Consider the following 20,223-nt stretch of genomic DNA (forward strand, 5'->3'; position numbering starts at 1 on the left):
ATTTAGGTATATAAGGAGGACATGAAGGACAATGTTGGACATGCCCATGTTTTTGCTGAACGGGCATCAGGAAATCAGGAGGGTTGCAGCATAGCAATCAGAGGTTATGAAACAATCGGAAGGGTTGGGACTCCTCTCACCTCATCCAGTACACCCAACACATTAGAAGTGACACAATCAAGATGTTGCTCTTTGACATTCTCATCCTCCCACTATCACTGTGCACCAACCAGTTCATCCAACTAGAAAACACCACCCCCACATTCACCATGTCTCCACAACCAACCTATCCGGACCGGCGGATTTAGGCAGATCCAAGCAACTTCTGGCTAATGGGCTTAGACCTCTCCATGCATTGGCTATTGTTTTATTGACCTGCAGCACAGCAGAGTCTCCAGGCATATCAATATTCACAGGATGGTCTGAAAACCAAACCTGTCTCGCAAACCTTCCATATTCTAAAGAAGTACCTCCAAGGTTCAGAATGAAGCAGAATTTATGGTTTACTGCACACACCTCCCAACGTTCGTAATGAGCCCCTGAGCTATGTGATAGAGCAAAGTCAGAACTTTGACGTGCCTTTCGTTAGGCGCTACTGTAGATGTGTTTGTTTTGTCTCCTTGATAGCTTTGTAGTCATACCAGAACTTCAATGAACTGAAAGGAGGTAAGTCATGAGATTAATGGAGAATAACTGAATGTTAATGGGATAGTCACCCCAAATTACAAAATGACATATTGGTTTCGTTACCCTATAAGCAGTCTACAGGCAAAGGATGACAGCAATACGTGCTTTACGTTTTAGCATTTGTGGCACAAATCCCATTACAGTCATGGGACCGATATTAGCATTTTTCACGCATTATGTCCAAATCATCCAAGGTATTTAAAACTGATTGTGAAGCTCGACAAAGTCACATATGTTTAGAAAATTATGCGCAAAGAATGCTAATATCGGTCCCATGACTTGAATGGGATTTAATGCCACAAATTTAAAAACCTTAGCATGTGGAAACAGTGCCAAAGCATGGATTGCTGTCATACCTTGTCCATAGACTGCTTACAAGGTAAGGAAACCAATATGTAATTTTTGGAATTTGGGTGAACTATCCCTTTAAAGGGTGTGTTTGCATTGTATTATTCACTCTACAGAATACCACTCAAACTCTGCAAGCCCCATTTGTGGCTTGTGTTTTTACGTGAAAACCTCTGGGCATCTGGTGAAGCCGCTACAATGACAGATTAGGCCCCTCCACATACCTCCCATCTATCTCTCCTGCCAGTGGGACTGGAGTGGTGGTAGCTTGTGCTTCATCTTTGCCAATGCAGCCAATCCTGTTAATTGTGCATCTCTCCTGCCTGAGGCGGTATTGATTTTCCTTCTCCTTGCTGCTCTTTTTCCATTCCCTTGTTCATCTGAAGCCCAAGAATCCCTGTAAATCCCAGACCAGCTGTCCCATGGAATTCCCTCGTCCTGTTCGGAAGTTAGATAGGAGAGGTAGGATAGACATAATGCCTTGTTGCTTTCGTACAGCATCTTGTTGCTGAGATCTCGGCGCTTCTCCTCACTGCTTCTCAGCTGATGCTAGTGTTGGTTAACATCCTACTCAGTTCCAGAGGACAGAGAGTGAGAGACAAAGAGTTTGCCCTAATACAGTATGCTTGAGTCTGGAGCGACTAGATTGTGCACCTAGTTGCACCCTCACCTAAGAACAAGGCCATCAAAATCAACTCCAATTGATAATATCATAATAACAAACCAGTCAGGACTTGACCCTATGGGGTCCACAGGATAAAATATAGATAACCCCCCTCATAGATAAGATGATAGCGATTTATAATGTGCCATAGATACAAATGCGGGGGTTGGGGGTTGCTAATAATTATTTTGAACCTGCGTTTTGCACAATCAGATTGTAAATCAAACCTGCTTTGCCTGTGGCTACAGTACATTAGCATTACTCACGCCACCATACCTACTGTATGTAACTGTTCAGATTTCTGTCTGCAACATCACACCCATGTCCACTCGCACCCTACTGCGCTGTTACCTAGGTCGCTGGTAAGGGGGCTGTGCATTTGCCAGAATAAACAACATATGTTTTGAATTGATAGAACACACAAGCACTTCATCCTTGGCAAATCACAGTGCTATACTGCCTAATTGAAATCCATGGAAGCTCATTTCTATTCTCTTGTGCGTGGCTATTCCAGGCACGGGTTGATACAGAGGATAAGAATAATAATGTGTCGTAACAGCCAATGTTTGAGATTTGTTCCCTTACGAGATGTTTTGACCAAGAGTTAAGAGAAAGTTCTGACCAAGAATTGCAGAGAAAATTCTGACTAAGAATTAGCATAGGTACATAGACATTTGATTGACTTTAAATTAGGGAGTACTTTTATCCTGTGTTTATATTAATGACAATTTCACCCTTCCCTCCGCTTGAATCAATAGATAAATGTATTTTTAATGCAATATTTTGTATCAAAATTAGGGAAGACACATTTTCAATTCTAGACAACATCAGATTTGAAAGTAGTGGCTGATAAAGGAGATTATTTGTCATTTAATTAAATCTGAAATTGGAATGTATATTTTTGACAAACAGAATGCTATTTGTATTTCGACTGCCTGTGGAAGACCAAGTTTGTGTTCTAACAGTTATACCAGAATTTTGGCAATTTTACAGGGACTCAGGTCAATGTTTGGGTTATCTCTTGAATGTTTTCATCTACTTATTGCATGTTTGTCTAGGAAACTAATGCTTTGTCTTTGATTGAAGGAAGATACACATTTGTAGACTGTCACAAGGCTGAAATCTTGAAACTAAATTACCACTTGTCTTTCAGCATTCAGTTGTTGCTGTCTTCCATTTGCGTGTACCTTCTATGCATTTAACAAATATTCATCATAAAAGTGATATCAAATTCCTGGGCCTGGAAATAAACTTCAAACCACTGAGCTACAACAAACCCCAAGGTTGGAGAAAACCTCAACGGACATCTCTCACTAAAACGTGCCATCTGTACTGGTACAAGAGCTGTCCATCTTTGACTAGCAACAATGTTAAAATTATTCCCGCATCCTAAGTAACTCAAGTGGAAACTGGCTATTGTCCTTTGGCAACACTTTACATTACATAGACATTGAACTTACTAGCCTGTTACAGTGTAATAGGCCGTTCCACAGGTAGTTGCATTGGTATGAGGGCGGGGCCTATGTAAGGACAGGTGTAGCCAATGATTTTATAATTATGGTACTTTGCTTCACGGCCAGTTTGTAGATTATATTTCAGAGCATTTATTCCACAGACCAAAATGTATTCCATCTGGTTGATAATTATCTTTAAATCAAATTGATTTAATAATTTATGCCAGGCAGATAAGCAAAATACTGAACAATGATTGTACGTTTTTGTATGTTTTTATTTTTTGCTGTTGTGATATTTCTAACCAACATCACAGATTAAGTTTAAAATAAGAAACACATTTCATTCTTAACTATTCCAAAAAGTATTTTAAATGTCATGAATGTTTGATTATTATGTGCATAAATACAAATGAGAATAAATACATTTAAATTGCGATGCAAAAGCTGTGATTTTAAAACACTGTGGCGTGTACAGTGATTCCTTTATCAATTTTATGGTACAAGATATGTTCTGCAATCTTGCAGTTGTTGTTTTTCAGTTCTTGAGCATATGCTTTAATAAATACATTTTCTACGGTATATAAGGGAAGCCTAAGCAGTGCCTGCTGTATTATTCCAGTATCCTATGTGTGAACTGTCTCTGTGTGGTTAGTATCAACATGATCCTACAGGGAAATAGAGTGGGCGACAGCACATACAGCATACCAATAGAATTCTGAGCCTGGGTCGATTGAAAGTGGATTAGCATAATGAGAATGTTTTTTTGGGTGCATATCATTTTCCAACCGATGATACTCTGTGTGTGTGTGTGTGTGTGTGTGTTTATTAATGAGCCCATCTGAAATGATTTGGCATGTAGTACCTGCAGGAAATCTGAACTACTATGATACCAATGGACAAAGGAACACTCTGTAATGACATCAGGTAATTAGCACGAAACAAACGTTTCGTAGAGGGAAGCAACAATGGCATCATTCATTTCAGTCCTTTCAATAGCTTTGGTATCTTAATTAATGTTTGTACGGTCCTGAACTGTCTATGTATACGATACTTTGTTTCATTTAAATTACCCAAAGGGAGCGGCATATACTGTACTTTATAAATGCTCACATAATAGATTATCAACCATAGCTGTACCATGTATAGTCATTGTTCCAGCAATTTGTGTTATACAGCTAATTTGAACAATTACAAATCAAAGCAGTCAGGAATATTAAACGCACACTGACTCACCCATTTTCTTAGGATAATGAGTTCCAGCCAGGGCTTGCTAATCGATCACAGAGACTACAGGGTACTGTTAGGTACTCTACACTGGTCGATATAGACTGCATGGTGAAATTCAAATACCTTCGACACCAAACGACCACTCTTCCATCACCTGACGTCTGGCTTCATGTCCTGCTACAGACGTACACTGTACACCTGCCACCCGGGGACTTTCCAAGGATCGCTTTAACCCTAGAGGCACACATTAGTCTTTTTTCGGGCCTCCAGAAACACAAACATATTTTACCTTTCTAAGGAGCCCTGGCCTGACACTGATGGAAGATTCTGCAGCATGCCAATGAACCATTAGGGAGAAGCCAGGGGAGCTCAAAATGACTTGGCCCAGTTTGAGACAGACTGAGGCAGTTGTGTGGATTTTACTCCATAGGCTGATCGGTAAGGAGCTGCTACTTTAACTTGAGCAGGCACACAGGGACAAGAAGGTAAAGGTTGAATAAAGTACATGAGGTAAGATATTATTCAACTGGGGAAGGTCATAGACTAGATATATTAAGTAGGACACAAATAATACTAGCCCTTTAGATTGAACCCATCCAAGTTATTATAGGCTTTATGGCCATTCAATAAGTCAGACGAATCAAATCAGATAAAGTGGGCAGGAAAATTAAACGACTGCTATTTATTCCCCCCTGGAGACCACGACGAAACATAATGGTTAGATAATTGACATCTGGAAGCAAAATCACTTATAAAGATAGATCAATTGTAAACTGAACTGACTTTTAAGGCTGAGGAATGAAGGGTCACCTGTGTATTGCCCAGGGATACAAAATAATGGATGAACATCACAGAGAGAATTTAGAATGACAGGGTTATTTATGCAATGCTTGCAGTAGACATAATCCTGTTTTACATAACTCAGATTATGGCGCCTGCTTTCTGAGAACTCATAATGTGAGAAAGTCCAGTTTCAGCCTAGATACATTTCTGCTACTATCATACTAAAATGTATGGAGTACTCTCTGATTGTAGGTCCACTAATATGTTAATATCCACGACTAATCAGTGATTATTTAAGGGAAAAAGTTAGCCTGCTGCAATCTTGACCCACTTAATTCAAATGTGATACTATTCTGAACCAAAACTTCTGGTTCAAGCTTCATGCATACTGTAATACTGAACATGGCTGGAGGAAAACGCCTCTGTCATATTTGTCAGTGGATCCCGCTCTAGGGTTTCCACTTTGAGTCATATAAAATGCCCGTCCACCGTTGCAGCGACAGCAGCAAACACTTGAAGGTTAAACCATACACATGGAGGAGGTATACAAAGCACCCGTGACCCATTTTCCTCTTCCACTTCCCCATTTATCTAGTTCACCCCTAAAACAGCATGGAGACGGTGGGTGAAGATATGTGTGTGGGGTGAGCTACTGGACAGACGGAACCATGTGGGCGTATTGCTGCCCAGCGGCAGATGGGTGCACAGCAGGGATGGCAGGGGCAGCGGTGGCCCTCCTCGACAGGTTACGTGCTCCTCATCATGCGCCCTGGCCCCTGAAACCTGGCCTCTGACAACGGTCCCCCAGGCCACACAAAGAGACAAAACTGTCAACAACAAAACACAAACAAACCTCATCCGCCACTAAAACACACTGAGCTGGTATGACAATGAATACAAGATTGAATTAGCTACACTGCTAAAAACACATTGAACCTTCATACTAGGTTGAATTAGCTACAACATTTTTTTAGGGCTGTATATGACGTGATAAATTAAATAGTATAGTACACATTGTTGCTAACAATGTAGGTTTGATTCCTTCTGTTAAATGAGATGCTATGACGTCTTGAAAGATCGCAAATGATGCCAATGTCAGACTGCATTAGAGACAGTGAGTTGGTGCATTCTTACGGACTACGGTATGGTGTCATCTGTTCCATGTGAAGTCCCAGGAGAAGAAAGTGCTGCTCTGCCCTTGAGCAAAGCACTTAACCTGCACAGCTTGTCCAGCTGTGCCGTCCACTCTGAATACAGGAGGAATTACGGTAACAATGGACTGTAGTTATGTGGTATATTTCACTGAATTCAAGTCAACGTAGTCATTCTTGAACAAAAGTAACCCACATTACTGCCCATATTCAATATTTACTGAATGTTTTAATAACATCCCACCAATATTATGTATATTTTATGCCAGTATGTGTCTTAAGGTGTACAATACATATACACATTCCATACCGTACTTTACATATGAGCAAACTCAAGTGACAAATGTTTAGATGGCGCCGATATGGAAATAGTTCATATGTTGGATTGAAGGAGTGAATGTTCTGCAGTATCAAATGGCTAATGTCACAGTGTGTAGTGGCACTGTACAGCATGCAGACAACAACAACCAGGTTGATTTTTAGGTGTCTTAGTCTCCAGTGTACGGAGATGTTTGAACTGCTCACTGCTCTTCCTTCCCTGCCACTGTGAAGGTCAAAGCAAGGACTTGTCTCTCCCCGAGGGGACTGCTGTCTCTCTCTGTTGTCTAGTTCCTCCAGAAGTCTACACTGCCACCTGGGAATGACAACTATGAATACATGCAAGCCCACGACGACTATGAATACATGCAAGCCCAAAGAAGGACTTCCAGGCTTTTTACGAATTAGGGTCCAAGAAGTGCTTTCAGCATATCTAACGCGAGTCCAAGGCAACAATGAGGGAAATAGCATTGAGGTTGTCATGGAGACTGGCTGCAAAGACAGCTCGGGCTGCTTTCACAGCATACATCTGATTTGACTTGTCTGTTAGTGCATAGCAACAGATTTTCCTCAGTGCAGACCATCCCCCATTGAAGGTTTGTTCATTTGAATGGCTAATCAAATCGAAATACTTATTTTTTCAATCACTTTACCTACAGCGATCAATTATCTACACATTCATTTACATTTGATAGCCATTTATGCTGAACACTTCTCCCTCAAGCATTAATAGGTACAGTATTTTCATGGTATTCACTTCTTCAAGTAACATTCAACAGAAAAGAAGCAGACAAGAGGAGCCCATTCAAATGAACAGAAGGCCCAGGAGACGAGAAAGACCCCAAACATAATCAGCGACAGCTTCCCAAACCCTCATACACCTGATCAACGGTACAAGGTTTGTCTCCATTGACAGAACGTCTTTTAATTCAGAAGACAGTGTGCATTCAACACTTTCAAATATTACGCATCAGTACTTCTGTATTGTGTTTCTTCTATATTGCAGAGGCGGCCTTAGCCTATTCGTTCAATGACATATTTCTGCTCTATGAATGGGAGGGCTGAGTGTGCGTCATGTTAAGGCATTAGTATGCAATGAAGTTGCTGGTGTGGTAAGACTTGTTTTGGAGGCACTCTCCTGCAGCCAAAGCAATGTCAGGGAGGCACTTATTCATCAAAGGGCAAACAACGCCAGAACGAACACAAGACCAATTCTCATTGCATTTAAGAAACACAGACCAATTTCACTGTCATCCTTAAACCGATGGACCATTTCTCTCTGCATCGATCCATGCACTTTAATCGCCGTCAAAACGCTGAGTGTTATGGGCTTGCAAAGAAAAGGACAGAGAGGAAAGCAGGGGGGAACTGCAGCTTTCCGAGACAGCAATCTTAGCATGCCCGAAGTGGTGGAGCTCACATATAATACATTGATGAGCCCAATCCCTCTCTCTCTTTCTCTCTCCATCGCCACAGAGCAGAGCACCATGGTCCTTGGCAGGACTGCGTTGCCATGGAAACCATCACATTGCAGCAGGCTAGCTGGAGCGCGCTGGTTGAAAAGGAGAGCAGTACAGGGGGAGACGGGGGAGAGGGAATCGCTGCAGTGATGGGGAGGGAGGAGGGGGGAAGAGAAGGAGTGGGTGGGTACAGCAGGCGAGATTGGTTCTCCAATGCATTACCCCCACAAGTCGCTCCCCTCTCCCTCCCCCCAAATTTGCATTGGTTGGGGCGCGCAGGGCCCAATCCTGCTCTGTAGTCTGGACACGTTGTATCTAAACTTCAGACTGCATTCAATTATTCATCTGCTTTGCCAGACGGCACTTACTGTTCAAGCAACCTGCTGCGCCTATAGCAGATCTATCCCCATTAAACAATACATCAACGCATAGAGATAGACGAGAACATAGAGTTCGACTAGATTTCTGTTTCACATCCAGGTGCTTCACTTCAGGGCCTCATTGTCCCAGCTGTGACTTGGCCTGGTGACCCTATGGCTAATCCACTGAACAATAATGACCGTGTGCACAATGTGGCGGAAGACACAGGCACCAGAATGATAGTGTCCATCTTGGTTTCTTGCTGGAGGACATTCGACTGCTCTCAAGTGGGTCAAATGGAAACAGACAAATAACCAGCCATGGTGAAACGTGTTAGCCTGTGAGACAGCAAAGGTGAGTAGCGGTGTGTGTAGGAGACACCCACAGAACAGGAGTCAATGTTCTGCTGTTTACCTGTTGTGTAACCCACTAGCTAGGAGCCAGGTTATCTGCAACACCATACCTGAAGCAGATCCCAAACACACACACACACACACATTGCACGTATCTGTGAGAATACATAGACATCTCGCATAAGGTTTGATCCAACATCAAAGTTCTATCCCCTCCATACCAGAGTTATAAAATAGCAGCTGTTGTCTTTGAGATACTCTCTGAGCATCAAGAACCAAGAAAGAATTCTGATGACCAGAACTTCCATGCAAGTTAAAAAAAAAAAATATTATTCATGTACAAAATAATATATATATATATATATATATTTTTTAACAATTACATAACCTTTTATACGAATAATTGAATTGAACATGTAGCCTATTCAACGTTATTTTGTTCACGGCTCATAATTCACTCACAAACCCAAACGCAACTTTAAAAAATACAGTAAAAAAAAAGAAGGAAATGCGACACTACCACAGACTTGCAGCGAGTAAGTGAGGCATACATGCAGGGGGTGGTGTAGTGGGAGGAAAGTACAGACATCGAGTTGGATAGCACCAGAGGTGTCTCTGAACTCATTAGAAAACAGGACCATACTCCAGTGCAGAGTAAGAGCAGGCTGAGAGGCAACCGACCGCATCTGTGGCCGGTGACGAGAGAAGAACCACAGCACCATCTGCCTGTGGAGCAAGAGTACTGCAGGACTGCAGCAGAATCAATAGTTAATGGCAACATTGAGGGTAAATGAACTACAACGAACAAAAATATCAACGCAACACGCAAAAATGTCAAAGATTTTACTGAATTACAGTTCATATAAAGAAATCAGTCAATTGAAATGAATTCATTAGGCCCTAATCTATGGATGTCACATGACTGGGAATACAGATATGCACCTGTTGGTCACAGACACCTTAAAACAAAAGGTAGGGGGTGTGGATCAGAAAACCAGTCAGTATCAGGTGTGCCCACCATTTGCCTCATGCAGCGTGATACATCTCCTTTGCATAGAGTTGACCAGGCTGTTAATTGTAGCCTGTGGAATGTTGTCCCACTTTTCCTCAATGGCTGGGCGAAGATGGTGGATATTGGCGGAACCAGAGCATCCCAAACATACCCAATGGGTAACATGTCTGGTGAGTATGCAGGCCATGGAAGAACTGGGACATTTTCAGCTTCCAGGAATTGTGTACAGATCCTTGTGACATGGGGCCGTGCATTATCATGTTGAAACATGAGGTGATGGCAGCGGACGAGTGGCACGACACTGGGCCTCAGGATCTCATCACGGTATCTCTGTGCATTCAAATTGCCATTGATAAAAGGCAATTATGTTCGTTGTCTGTAGCTTATACCTGCCCAAACCATAACCCCACCGCCACCATGGGGCACTCTGTTTACAACGTGAAAACCGCTCACCCACACACGCTGCCTGCCATCTGCCCGGTACAGTTGAAACCATGATTCATCCGTAAAGAGCACTTCTCCAGTGTGAAAGTAGCCATCGAAGGTGAGCATTTGCCCACTGAAGTCAGTTACGACGTTTAACTGCAGTCAGGTCAAGACCCTGGTGAGGATGACGAGCATACAGTTGAGCTTCTCTGAGACGGTTTCTGACAGTTTGTGCAGAAATTCTTCAGTTGTGCAAACCCAGTTTCATCTACAGCAATCAATTATCTACACATGAATTTACATTTGATAGCCATTTATGCTGAACACTTCTCCCTCAAGCATTAATAGGTACAGTATTTTCATGGTATTCACTTCAAGTAACATTCAACAGAAAAGAAGCAGACGATTCTGTTGAGGTCCTGGGCTGGTTACACGTGGTCTGCGGTTGAGGCTGGTTGGACATGATGCCAAATTCTCTAAATCAGCTTTGAAAGCAGCTTTTGGTAGACATGAACATTCAATTCCAGCAGTCAGCATGCCAATTGCACACTCACGCAATACTTGAGAAGTCTGTGGCATTGTGTTGTGTGACGAAACTGCACATTTGAGAGGCCTTTTATTGTCCCCAGCACAAGCTGCACCTGTGTAATGATAATGCTGTTTAATCAGCTTCTTGATATTCCATACTTGTCAGGCGGATGGATTATCTTGGCAAAGGAGAAATGCTCACTAACAGGGATGTAAACAAATTTGGGCACAAAATTAGAAAAATTTGCTTTTTGTGCGTATGGAAAATGTCAGGGATCTTTTATTTCAGCTCATGAAACATGGTACAAACGCTTTACATGTTGCATTTATATTTTTGTTCAGTGTGAATAAAGGGGCACAAGTCTGAAGACTGTTATGTGTTACTGTCTAGGTTTTATTAGACAATAACATTTCCCCCCAAAAAACAAAATGACAGTACAGTAGCATAATAATTATTTGTTGAAGTGCCTAATTGAATAATACAATTATATCATAGCATAACTTCACAAAACCAGATGACGGTAAAAACAACAGACTTGTCATCGTCATGCTAGTTTTTCTTTATCTTTTTCTTTTTTCCAGAATCTTCAACGTCACCATAGGAACTGTCCATTGGTTCAACTTTTACTTCCACCTCTTGTTTAATTACATTAAAAGACGAATCTACAGTACCCTCTGCCTCTCCTCTATCCTTATCCTTCTTTTTCTTCTTCTTCTTCCTCCTCTTCTCCTCTGAGAGTTCAGCTTCCTGCCCAGGAAGTTCATAGGACTCCTCTGGGCTCATGTGTAGCAGCTCCTGCTTCACCCTGACCACCTCCTCCTCCTCCTCCTCAGTCTTTATAAGTTTGTCTTTCCTCTTCTTTTTCTTCTTGCTCTTCCTCTCCTCCCCCGGGTCCAGTGTGACCCTGAGAGGCGTCTCTCGTGAAGACGGCAGCGGAGTATCCAGTGTATCCTCCATCACTCTGGAGAGGGTGGGGGTCCTGCTTCCGAAAGGCTGGAAGCGCAGGCGGAGCCCCGGGGGCACTGTGGGGGCCGGGGTGGCTGGGATGGCTATGGTGGTCTGGTTGGTGCTGCAGTCGCCGTAGCTCTCACAGATGTTGAGGAGGCCGCTGAAGGTCGGGGCACAGACCACCGAGTCGAGCCTCTGGCGGTGGCTGGTGAGGAGGTGGAGGTCCGCGGCACCAGAGGGCCCACCCAGCACGCTATAGATCTGCCCGGAATTCCCACCACTGCCCCGCGCCTGCTGGGCAGGGGCCTGCATGGTCTGCAGCCCAGACAGAGGCATCTTCAGACTGCTGAAACTGGGAGGGAGGAGAGATTACAGTCAGACAGTGTGCTAAGAGGCACACCAGATGTAGGCAATGTGGGTGTAAAGCAATGGAAGTGGACAGTGACTCACTTCTAATAACAGACACAGAAATGCTGAGGACTTTGTTAGATATTTCCCTGTCTGTTATTAGAAGTGAATCATGAATCATTCTAAGATAATTTAAATAAATGGAAAGAGGGGTTGCCTACCTGTCCGGGTTGAAACCGCTGGGAGCTTTGATTAGCCATAATTCTGTGTTGTCATCACGAAGCCTTTCGATGAGGGTACTGGCACAGGGTTTGTGGGTAAATGCCACAAAATCAGCTGGACACTGATACGTTGAAGCTGAGGGTTGAGACATAGTTATTGTTATTCGCTAGCTAAGTGAACATACTCTGTGTGTGTCTGCCCATTACAGCATTTCACTTTTGATTCCTAACAGGATTTACTATATATCTGGCAGTCAGCTTTGATGGGGTTGATTGGAGTGGCTAACATTAGCTAAGTTAGCTAGTTAAGCTAGAAAATAACTTACCCTGCTTTCTCCGTTTTTGCGGAACCTCCTCCGTGTCACTTGAATCATCGCTTGATGAAGATACCTCATTTGGCATGATCTCGGAGTACTGATAAATGACTAAATTTAACTTAGTCTAACTAAAAGCGCATGCCTGCATCAACATGTTTTGTTCCAAAAAAATATATAGTACCTTTGACCTGGATACACTAAATCTAGCTCGGTTCGCGATGATCTGGGCTGCGCATATCGGTACCTTTGTAAATATATCTTCTTTTACATAGAGTGTTGATGAATATAAACCGCTTTTTAGACGCAACTGATGCTGTTCACGAAGCGCATACTCGCGAAGGCCCTCCGGAACGAAAACAACAAATCCCAGGATGCACCATTAGCACGGCGTTGTGTAAGTTCCAGCAAAGACAGTCTTCTAGTATAAACACTCACGTGCACAGGGCGGCCGAAATGGAGTAAACACAACTTTTTTTGTGTGTTTAATACAGAGAGTGTATCATATTTGTTAAGGTATTGGAGAAGTAACAGACGCGGCGATTATTTCTGAACTATTGAAAGCTAACGTTGCATCTGTTTAATCAGGACCTCAGAAAGCAAGAAAGATATAAAAAGGGCCTATCAAATATGTCCTCCTCCCAGTCATATTCAAGGCGGCAGTGGTGTTGTTACCTTTGCGATTTGCCTAAGATGCCATGGGCTATGATCTGGGACTTTAGCGAGACTGTCTGCCGAGGCTGTGTGAATTATGAAGGTACGGACCGTATTGAATTTCTCATAGAGACGGCAAGGCAGTTGAAAATAACTCATGTTATGCAGGATGACAGGTCCCCGTGTCCCCAACCCACTAAACATGGCCCAGGTGGGAGAGATGGACCTATGGAGGGTGGCAGGTCACTTCCTGAACGCTTTGAAAGGGGAAGAGGGGACTACGGAGCCCCAGCACGGATCCCCAACGGTCTGCACAGAATAGATGACGGGGGCCCACAACAAGAACTCAGTGGACAGAGCCCTAACAACGCCAGACGACCCATGGGGGGTACCGTTCCGCCCCATTTAATGACACAAGGCCTTGTGGGGGCTCCACACGGGTTACTAGCAGCTGTGCCTGGTTTAAATGCCAGAGTCGGGGGAGCCCCCCTCACCCTCTCTGCCCCCATGCTGAACGAGATCACCAAGAGGCAGCTGAGCATGGGCATGGGTGTGGCCTCCTTCCTGAGCCCTGAGTTTGAGAAGGAGTTGAGGGAGAAGCAGAGGAACGCAGAGGCTCTGGCCGAGCTGTCGGAGAGTGTACGGAACCGAGCAGACGACTGGGCCGGCCGACCCAAGGCTGTACGAGGGGCCCTGCTCACCCTCTCCGGCTGCACCCCCTTCAACGTGCGCTTCAAGAAGGACCACAGCCTGGTGGGACGGATCTTTGCCTTCGACGCCAAGATGGCGCAGGACTTTGAGCTGAAGATCTTTGCGGAGTACCCGTGCGGCTCGGGGAACATGTTCTCCAGCCTGGCGGCGCTGGTCAAGCAGATGTTCCACGACAGCCAGAGAGACTCAGGGAGCAAGATGGTCAACTCGGGCCTAAAGTATGTGGAGTACGAGAAAAGGCATGGCGCGGGGGACTGGCGACTGCTCTCTGAGCTGCTGAGTGATGCGGTAAGGGCCTTTAAGGACACCCCCGGCCCTGACGTTCTCCCCCAGCCCTACCTGGACGCCAGCTGCTCCATGCTGCCCACAGCGCTGTGTCACATGTCCCGCTCGGCACCGCCAGTCCGCGGGCGCCGGAGGAAGGCTTCCCCAGAGCCCCAGGGTGGAGAGGTAGTGACCACAGAGGAGCAGCTCCGGCAGCACTGGCCCATGGGGATGTACCCAGGAATGGCTATCCACCTAGCTGCCTCCTCCTTCCCCAGCGTTAGCCAGCCACCTCCCCACCAGGAGGGCTCGGCCTCCCATTCCCACAGCAGCGACCCCTCCCCCATCACAGCACTGATGAGCGTGGCTGAGTCACCCAGAGAGGCCCCTAGCAGCAGCAGTAGTAGTGGAGGCCTGGGCCACTCCTCCTTGGCAGTGAGGCAGAGCAGCAGCAGCCCCATGGCGGCCTGCCCTGCGGGGCAGCAGCGGCACCTGGCCTCCAGGAATGGGGAACCTCAGGGAGCCAGCAACTCTGCAGGGGGCACCACAGCAGCTCTCCCCCTGGCTGGGGCCTCGGACCAGGGAGCAGGGGACCCCTCTGGCTCCTCTGGTCCCCCTCTCTGCTGCACCATCTGCCACGAGCGCTTGGAAGACACTCACTTTGTCCAGTGCCCCTCGGTTGCGGCTCATAAGTTCTGCTTCCCTTGCACCAGAGACTTCATCCGGAGCCAGGGGGCCGGCAGCGAGGTGTTCTGCCCCAGTGGAGAGCGGTGTCCCCTGGTGGGCTCCAACGTGCCCTGGGCCTTCATGCAGGGAGAGATCGCTACCATCCTGGCTGGAGATGTCAAGGTGAAGAAGGAGCGCGACCCCTAAATCCTCTGGGACAGCTGACTGTAAGATGCAATTTCACTACACCTTGGTTTCCATTGAGTTTGTTGTCTTGGAGTCAGTCTTTAGGCCAAAGTATTCTCTATGTAGCTAGGCCATAGGCTAATTTAGTGTTTGTGACATGCTTATAGGTAATACATCCTATGCTTTATGATACAGTATAATATATGATATGTCACCGAATATGGTCAGCCTACCATTTATTAATCTGTTTGTTTGTGTGATGTCTGTCTGGACAGAAGGCTGTTGACGCCTGAGTGGAGCTGGAGCCTGCAGACAGATAACGACAATCTCAACAGGGTCTCCCCACCTCGCAGCCAATCACCACAGCAATCCGCCAGGTTCTCCCCACCTCGCAGCCAATCACCACGGAAATCCACCAGGTTCTCCCCAACTCACAGCCAATCATCATACACATCCACCTGCATGGAGCAGGCCTTACACTACCACTTCACTGTCTGGTTGGTTAGGGGGATGACGATACCCCCAGCCCCAGCTCACCTCTAATACCTAATTCACCCCTTTGTCCCTCAAACATCAACTTATCTACATTAGTATTGGTCACTAGTATTAGTCACTGAAGTTATAAACCAGTGGACCATGGTTGAGAAGTGTGAACTTCATCTAGCGTCTGTTCTAGGTGATTTTAGTGCTGTTTTCTGTTTCATTTAACATCTTTCTAACAGATTTCTGAGTGGCAACGTGAAAGAAAAGAGGGACGACTTCACTACATGTTACAGCAACATACAGACTAGAAGTGTTTTGTTTTGCGCCACATTTGTGCTTTACGTTTAAAAAACCTGACTGTCACGGAGCGAATTGTTTGCTCCTCGTTGAAACCTCAGACCAGCAGCAGTTGACGTCTGTCGCGCCATCGATATTATAAGAGAGCAACGGTGCTAGACGATACAGTAACATGGCTTTCACAGTGCCCAGCAAAGACGCTTTTATCCAGCATGTATGAAATGGGATGGATTTACCTCTCTATTTTATAGTGAATGTTCGAATGCAAGACGATCTTGCTCCGCGGTAATAGATGTGCAATCTATAGTTTTGAGACCAATACAGCTTGTGGTGTGTACCACTGAGTAGCCTAAACACGTGCATCGAAACCAAAGATTCATGCTGAAGTAAATGTACAGTGCCCTATAGATGATCTATGCACCCTTGAACTTTTTTCAAATGTTGCTGCATTAGGAAGTAGGATTGTGATAGATTTAAAAAATAAATTGCGATTGATCTACAGAAAATACACCATTAATGTCAAAGTGAAGGGGGGTCTAAAAATAAATGTTTACAAATTAAATCACTAAAATATAGTCGTTGTCTAAGTATTCACCCTTTTTGTTTAGGCAAGCCTAAATGAGTTCAGAAGCTTGACACAGGCAAAGACTGGGGAGGTTTTCAGGAAGAAACTGAAATGTGATGGAGCTAAGCACGGGCTTGTACAGCAGACACTGGGAGAGGAATTCACCTTTTCAGAAAGACAATAACCTACAACACAAAGCCAAATCCACACTGGAGTTGCTTACCAAGAAGACAGTGAATGTGACCAAGTTGCAGTTTTGACTTAAGTCTGCTTGAAAATCTACGCCAAGACTTGAAGATTGCTGTCCAGCCATGATCCCCAACACCTTGACAGAGCTTGAAGAATCTTCTTTTTTTTCTTTCTACTTTGACATTACGGAGTATTTTGTGTAGATTGTTGATGAAAAATGACCATTTCAATCCCACTTTGTAACGCAACAAAATGTGGAAAATGTTCAAGGGGGTGTAGACTTTTTGTAGGCACTGTACATTTCAAAACTAATCTTATCCTTTATGTGTTAAATGTCTTTATTGTTTCAATATGTGTCAGGGAAATAGTGGGTGAAATGGTTATTGTTAGGATAGTTATAGGTTCTGTTAACTGAAGTTGTAGAGGGTGTAGATTAAACTAATAGTGTGGTGTTTAATTAAAGGAATTTACTGTTCATGTAAAGTCAAAGGTTGTTTTCTATATGGACTGAGATTCAAGGTTTGTTTCACGTGATCCTCATGAAATAGGATTTTTATTTTTTATTTGAATAAGTTCTATAATATCCCAATTTAATGCTCTGTTTTTACCTATGAACGTAACTCTTTGAATTGTCTAAAATATAATATATACATGTATATCAAAATACTTCCCTGTCAGGTCCCATTTAACCTTTTTATGTTTGTCACCAAAATGAATATATGAATTTAATGATCAATTTGCAAAGCTGGTGCCAATCAATACCCTAGCATGTGCATGTGTTAATATGAAATTAAATGAGGACAATGCATCAAGCCATTGCCAATCACGTGGGCATGAATGTATACTGTACAAACATACGTATTGTACACTAGTAGCTGTATCTGAAAGTGTATTTAGTACCAAAATTAGGCCTAGGCCTATTTCTTATCTAAAATAGGATACTGTAATTCAAATGTAGCCCATACAACAAAAAAGGAATTTCCCACAAAAACACTATGTTCATGCAACTTTCCTCAAGTGCCTTTAATGGCATCCTCTGTCTGAAAGCACTTTTTTAAAATCCCTATAAGTCTATTCACTTTTGTATTTGGCCACTAAATTAGTAAGGATTGTCTTGTGCCATCCTTTCTATTATTCTGGTCCTTTATGGTCCTGTCTGCCATGGCCTCCTGTTGAGTTGTTTTTGTAGTTGCTTATCTCAACACAGTTTAAGGGTAAAGCTTGTATTCCAACTCTATATAAACTTTTCGTTTCATATCGTTTCGTTTCATATGATTTGTTTTGTTCATTGGATGTAAATGTCACATTTTATTTGCTATTTCTCATGAAGCTTCTAGGTAATTGACAAAAAAATTGAAGCGTACATAAATAAAAAAATACTATTACGGTGTTATACTGTGTTGCAATGAAACGCTCGATGGTCATTGTCTTGCTATGTCCAGTAGATGGCGCACTTTAACCTGTGCAGATCTTGATTTTAGAGATGTGTTGTGAACTAAAAAATAAATAATCTAGGCGGTCGTCTATATTGGAGGGAAATGACACAGTTGACAATTAATCAATTAGATGACGTCGTATTTGACATCGGCCATAATTCCACTTAGATAAATGTGTTATTTTATCTGATGTTGTAGTCATTTGTTTCTCAATGTATTTTACTGTAGGCATACAGTTCTTTAAACACGCTTAAAGGTTAGCGTAATTGTACAACGCCGCCTACCAAGATATGGTAGAGGGCGAATCATAACTCCCCCCACTAGAAAGCATATTGAAATCTCTGGCTTCCTCTATTAGTGTCAACTCATTAAATCTATTGTTAGCTAATCGCTGAGGTGTTAATGAACGATCTACTGTCACATTGGCATTAGAAGCGGCCGACCTGCAGGAGGATGTAGGGATCTGTGATGGGGGAATAGACCATTTAAAGGCAAAGGATTAATGAGGACGTAGTTCTCTGCTCATTACTCAAATGCGTTTCAGCGCGCGCCACATATTCCTCCAAAGCTCTCCATATTGTAGAACCATTTTTTGAACGGGTTATCTATATCTATCGAAATAGCTGGCCTTCGATTCAAGACAATTGAGCTTAGCTATATGTATTTGGCCATGGGAAACAGTTCAATTACATTTTGGGCCATGCCTGAATATAATTACATTTTGGGCCATGCCTGAATATAATTGTTCAAATCAGTGCTAAAAATGTGTTGCTTATAGATACTTTAATCACGTAGGTATATACTTGGTTAGGAAAGCATTGTTCTATAAAGCTTAATTACTATCATTACAGACAGCCATGTGTTATCCCATTGAATGTGTTAATCGACCTGACAACGTTTTGCAAGAAGGCGCAAGTCGTTTGAAGTGTTCAGACCATTAGGCCTGATCGAGATCAAGCTTTTGTTATAGTCCTGCTTATATTACTGTGAAATCAAAAAAGATGACTGAATAAACGGATTCTGTTGTTTTGAAACTTTTAAATACTTATGTTGTTTTTCATTCATTCAATTATTTTAAAAAACAAAGAGTCCCGAAGTAAGCCATTTCTACGTATTGCGCTGAACGCGACGTCTCCTTGCTGCGTAATTTCCTTAACGCTTTTCTCAACTAATCTTGTTGACCACCTATGCGCATCATTACAGCTCTATTCATGGTCAATTAAGAAATGCATTGATATTCAGATTTGACTGTCTGCGCTTGACAACGAGATGTGTATTCTGAATCAGGCCAAGGATAGTCCTTACATGACACGTTGGATTAGGTCTACATGATTTGTTTTTCATTATTTTGGTTGGCCAATATATTCTTCACTTAATTTACCTTAACATGTACACCTGTAATGCACACGTATAATAGACATTTTCGTTAATGTGGCCTTCAATTGGACTAAAACTTTGCAGACCTATAACGAGGCTATGGGAGTTGGGAACCAACGTGTTTCTGAGAAGTCCAAGTTCCCCAGTAACTCATCATCCTCCATATAGCATATGGGGCGGCAGGGTAGCCTAGTGGTTAGAGCGTTGGACTAGTAACCGGAAGGTTGCAAGTTCAAACCCCCAGATCTGTCGTTCTGCCCCTGAACAGGCAGTTAACCCGCTGTTCCTAGGCCGTCATTGAAAATAAGAATTTGTTCTTAACTGACTTGCCTGGTTAAATAAAGGTAAAAAAATAAAAATAAAAGAAGTGATTGTCGCGGGAATTAACAGCTCTCCCACCTGTCAGTCACCTCAGGCTCCCTTATCAGACCTCCCACTGATGACCTTAACCCGTGAGATTATACCCCTGTCCACATCAATACCTCATCAAGGCCTGCAATAATCCTCCTTCATTTCAGATCTTGACCTATTGAGCTGATATTTTCTTTGGTCGAGTGTATTAAAATGAGAGCCAAATAAAGGTCTTTGATTTCCATTGAGTTACATATTGATCGTCAGTTTGACTGCGAATTGAAGTCAATCAGAAGACGACTCAGTGTTAAGCAATCCTTTATACATTCATATTCTAATCATTTAAATCCATAAATTACTTACGAGGTTATAATTGTGGTGTAAAATAAATGATGAAAATAGCCTACAATCAGTGTCTGCATCCAGAGACGGTTAAGTAGG

At 43.4% G+C, this 20,223-nt stretch overlaps 2 protein-coding genes across 3 annotated transcripts; one reads left to right on the forward strand and one right to left on the reverse strand.

Annotated features, from left to right (window-relative positions):
• Positions 1 to 11,033: 11,033 nt before the first annotated feature.
• Positions 11,034 to 12,700, reverse strand: LOC115137036 (DNA-directed RNA polymerase I subunit RPA34-like). The gene is made up of 3 exons (XM_029673034.2): positions 12,616 to 12,700; positions 12,290 to 12,425; positions 11,034 to 12,072 (listed from the first exon to the last, which is right to left on the reverse strand). The coding sequence occupies exons 1-3, from the start codon at positions 12,689 to 12,691 to the stop codon at positions 11,322 to 11,324; spliced, it is 963 nt and encodes a 320-aa protein (XP_029528894.2). The 5' UTR covers positions 12,692 to 12,700; the 3' UTR covers positions 11,034 to 11,321.
• Positions 12,701 to 13,227: 527 nt separating this feature from the next.
• LOC115137035 (interferon regulatory factor 2-binding protein 1-like) lies at positions 13,228 to 18,034 on the forward strand. 2 transcript variants are annotated; one of them, XM_029673031.2, is made up of 2 exons: positions 13,228 to 15,125; positions 15,360 to 18,034. In XM_029673031.2, the coding sequence occupies exon 1, from the start codon at positions 13,234 to 13,236 to the stop codon at positions 15,103 to 15,105; it is 1,872 nt and encodes a 623-aa protein (XP_029528891.1). In that variant the 5' UTR covers positions 13,228 to 13,233; the 3' UTR covers positions 15,106 to 15,125; positions 15,360 to 18,034. The 2 variants fall into 2 exon arrangements, with proteins under 2 accessions (XP_029528891.1, XP_029528892.1); XM_029673032.2 differs by having other exon boundaries at positions 15,363 to 18,034.
• The last annotated feature ends 2,189 nt before the right edge of the window (positions 18,035 to 20,223 follow it).

The sequence above is a fragment of the Oncorhynchus nerka genome, linkage group LG11 (assembly GCF_034236695.1).
Source record: "Oncorhynchus nerka isolate Pitt River linkage group LG11, Oner_Uvic_2.0, whole genome shotgun sequence".
In the NCBI taxonomy this organism is placed as follows: Eukaryota; Metazoa; Chordata; class Actinopteri; order Salmoniformes; family Salmonidae; genus Oncorhynchus; species Oncorhynchus nerka.

Excerpts from the sequence above, each read along its gene's own strand:
- LOC115137036 (XM_029673034.2), bottom strand. The coding sequence starts at position 12,691 with ATGCCAAATGAGGTATCTTCATCAAGCGATGATTCAAGTGACACGGAG. Across the intron at positions 12,426-12,615 it reads GCAAAAACGGAGAAAGCAGG|CTTCAACGTATCAGTGTCCA; the intron begins GTAAGTTATTTT and ends CTCAACCCTCAG. Across the intron at positions 12,073-12,289 it reads AGCGGTTTCAACCCGGACAG|TTTCAGCAGTCTGAAGATGC; the intron begins GTAGGCAACCCC and ends CCTCCCTCCCAG.
- LOC115137035 (XM_029673031.2), top strand. The coding sequence starts at position 13,234 with ATGTCCTCCTCCCAGTCATATTCAAGGCGGCAGTGGTGTTGTTACCTT.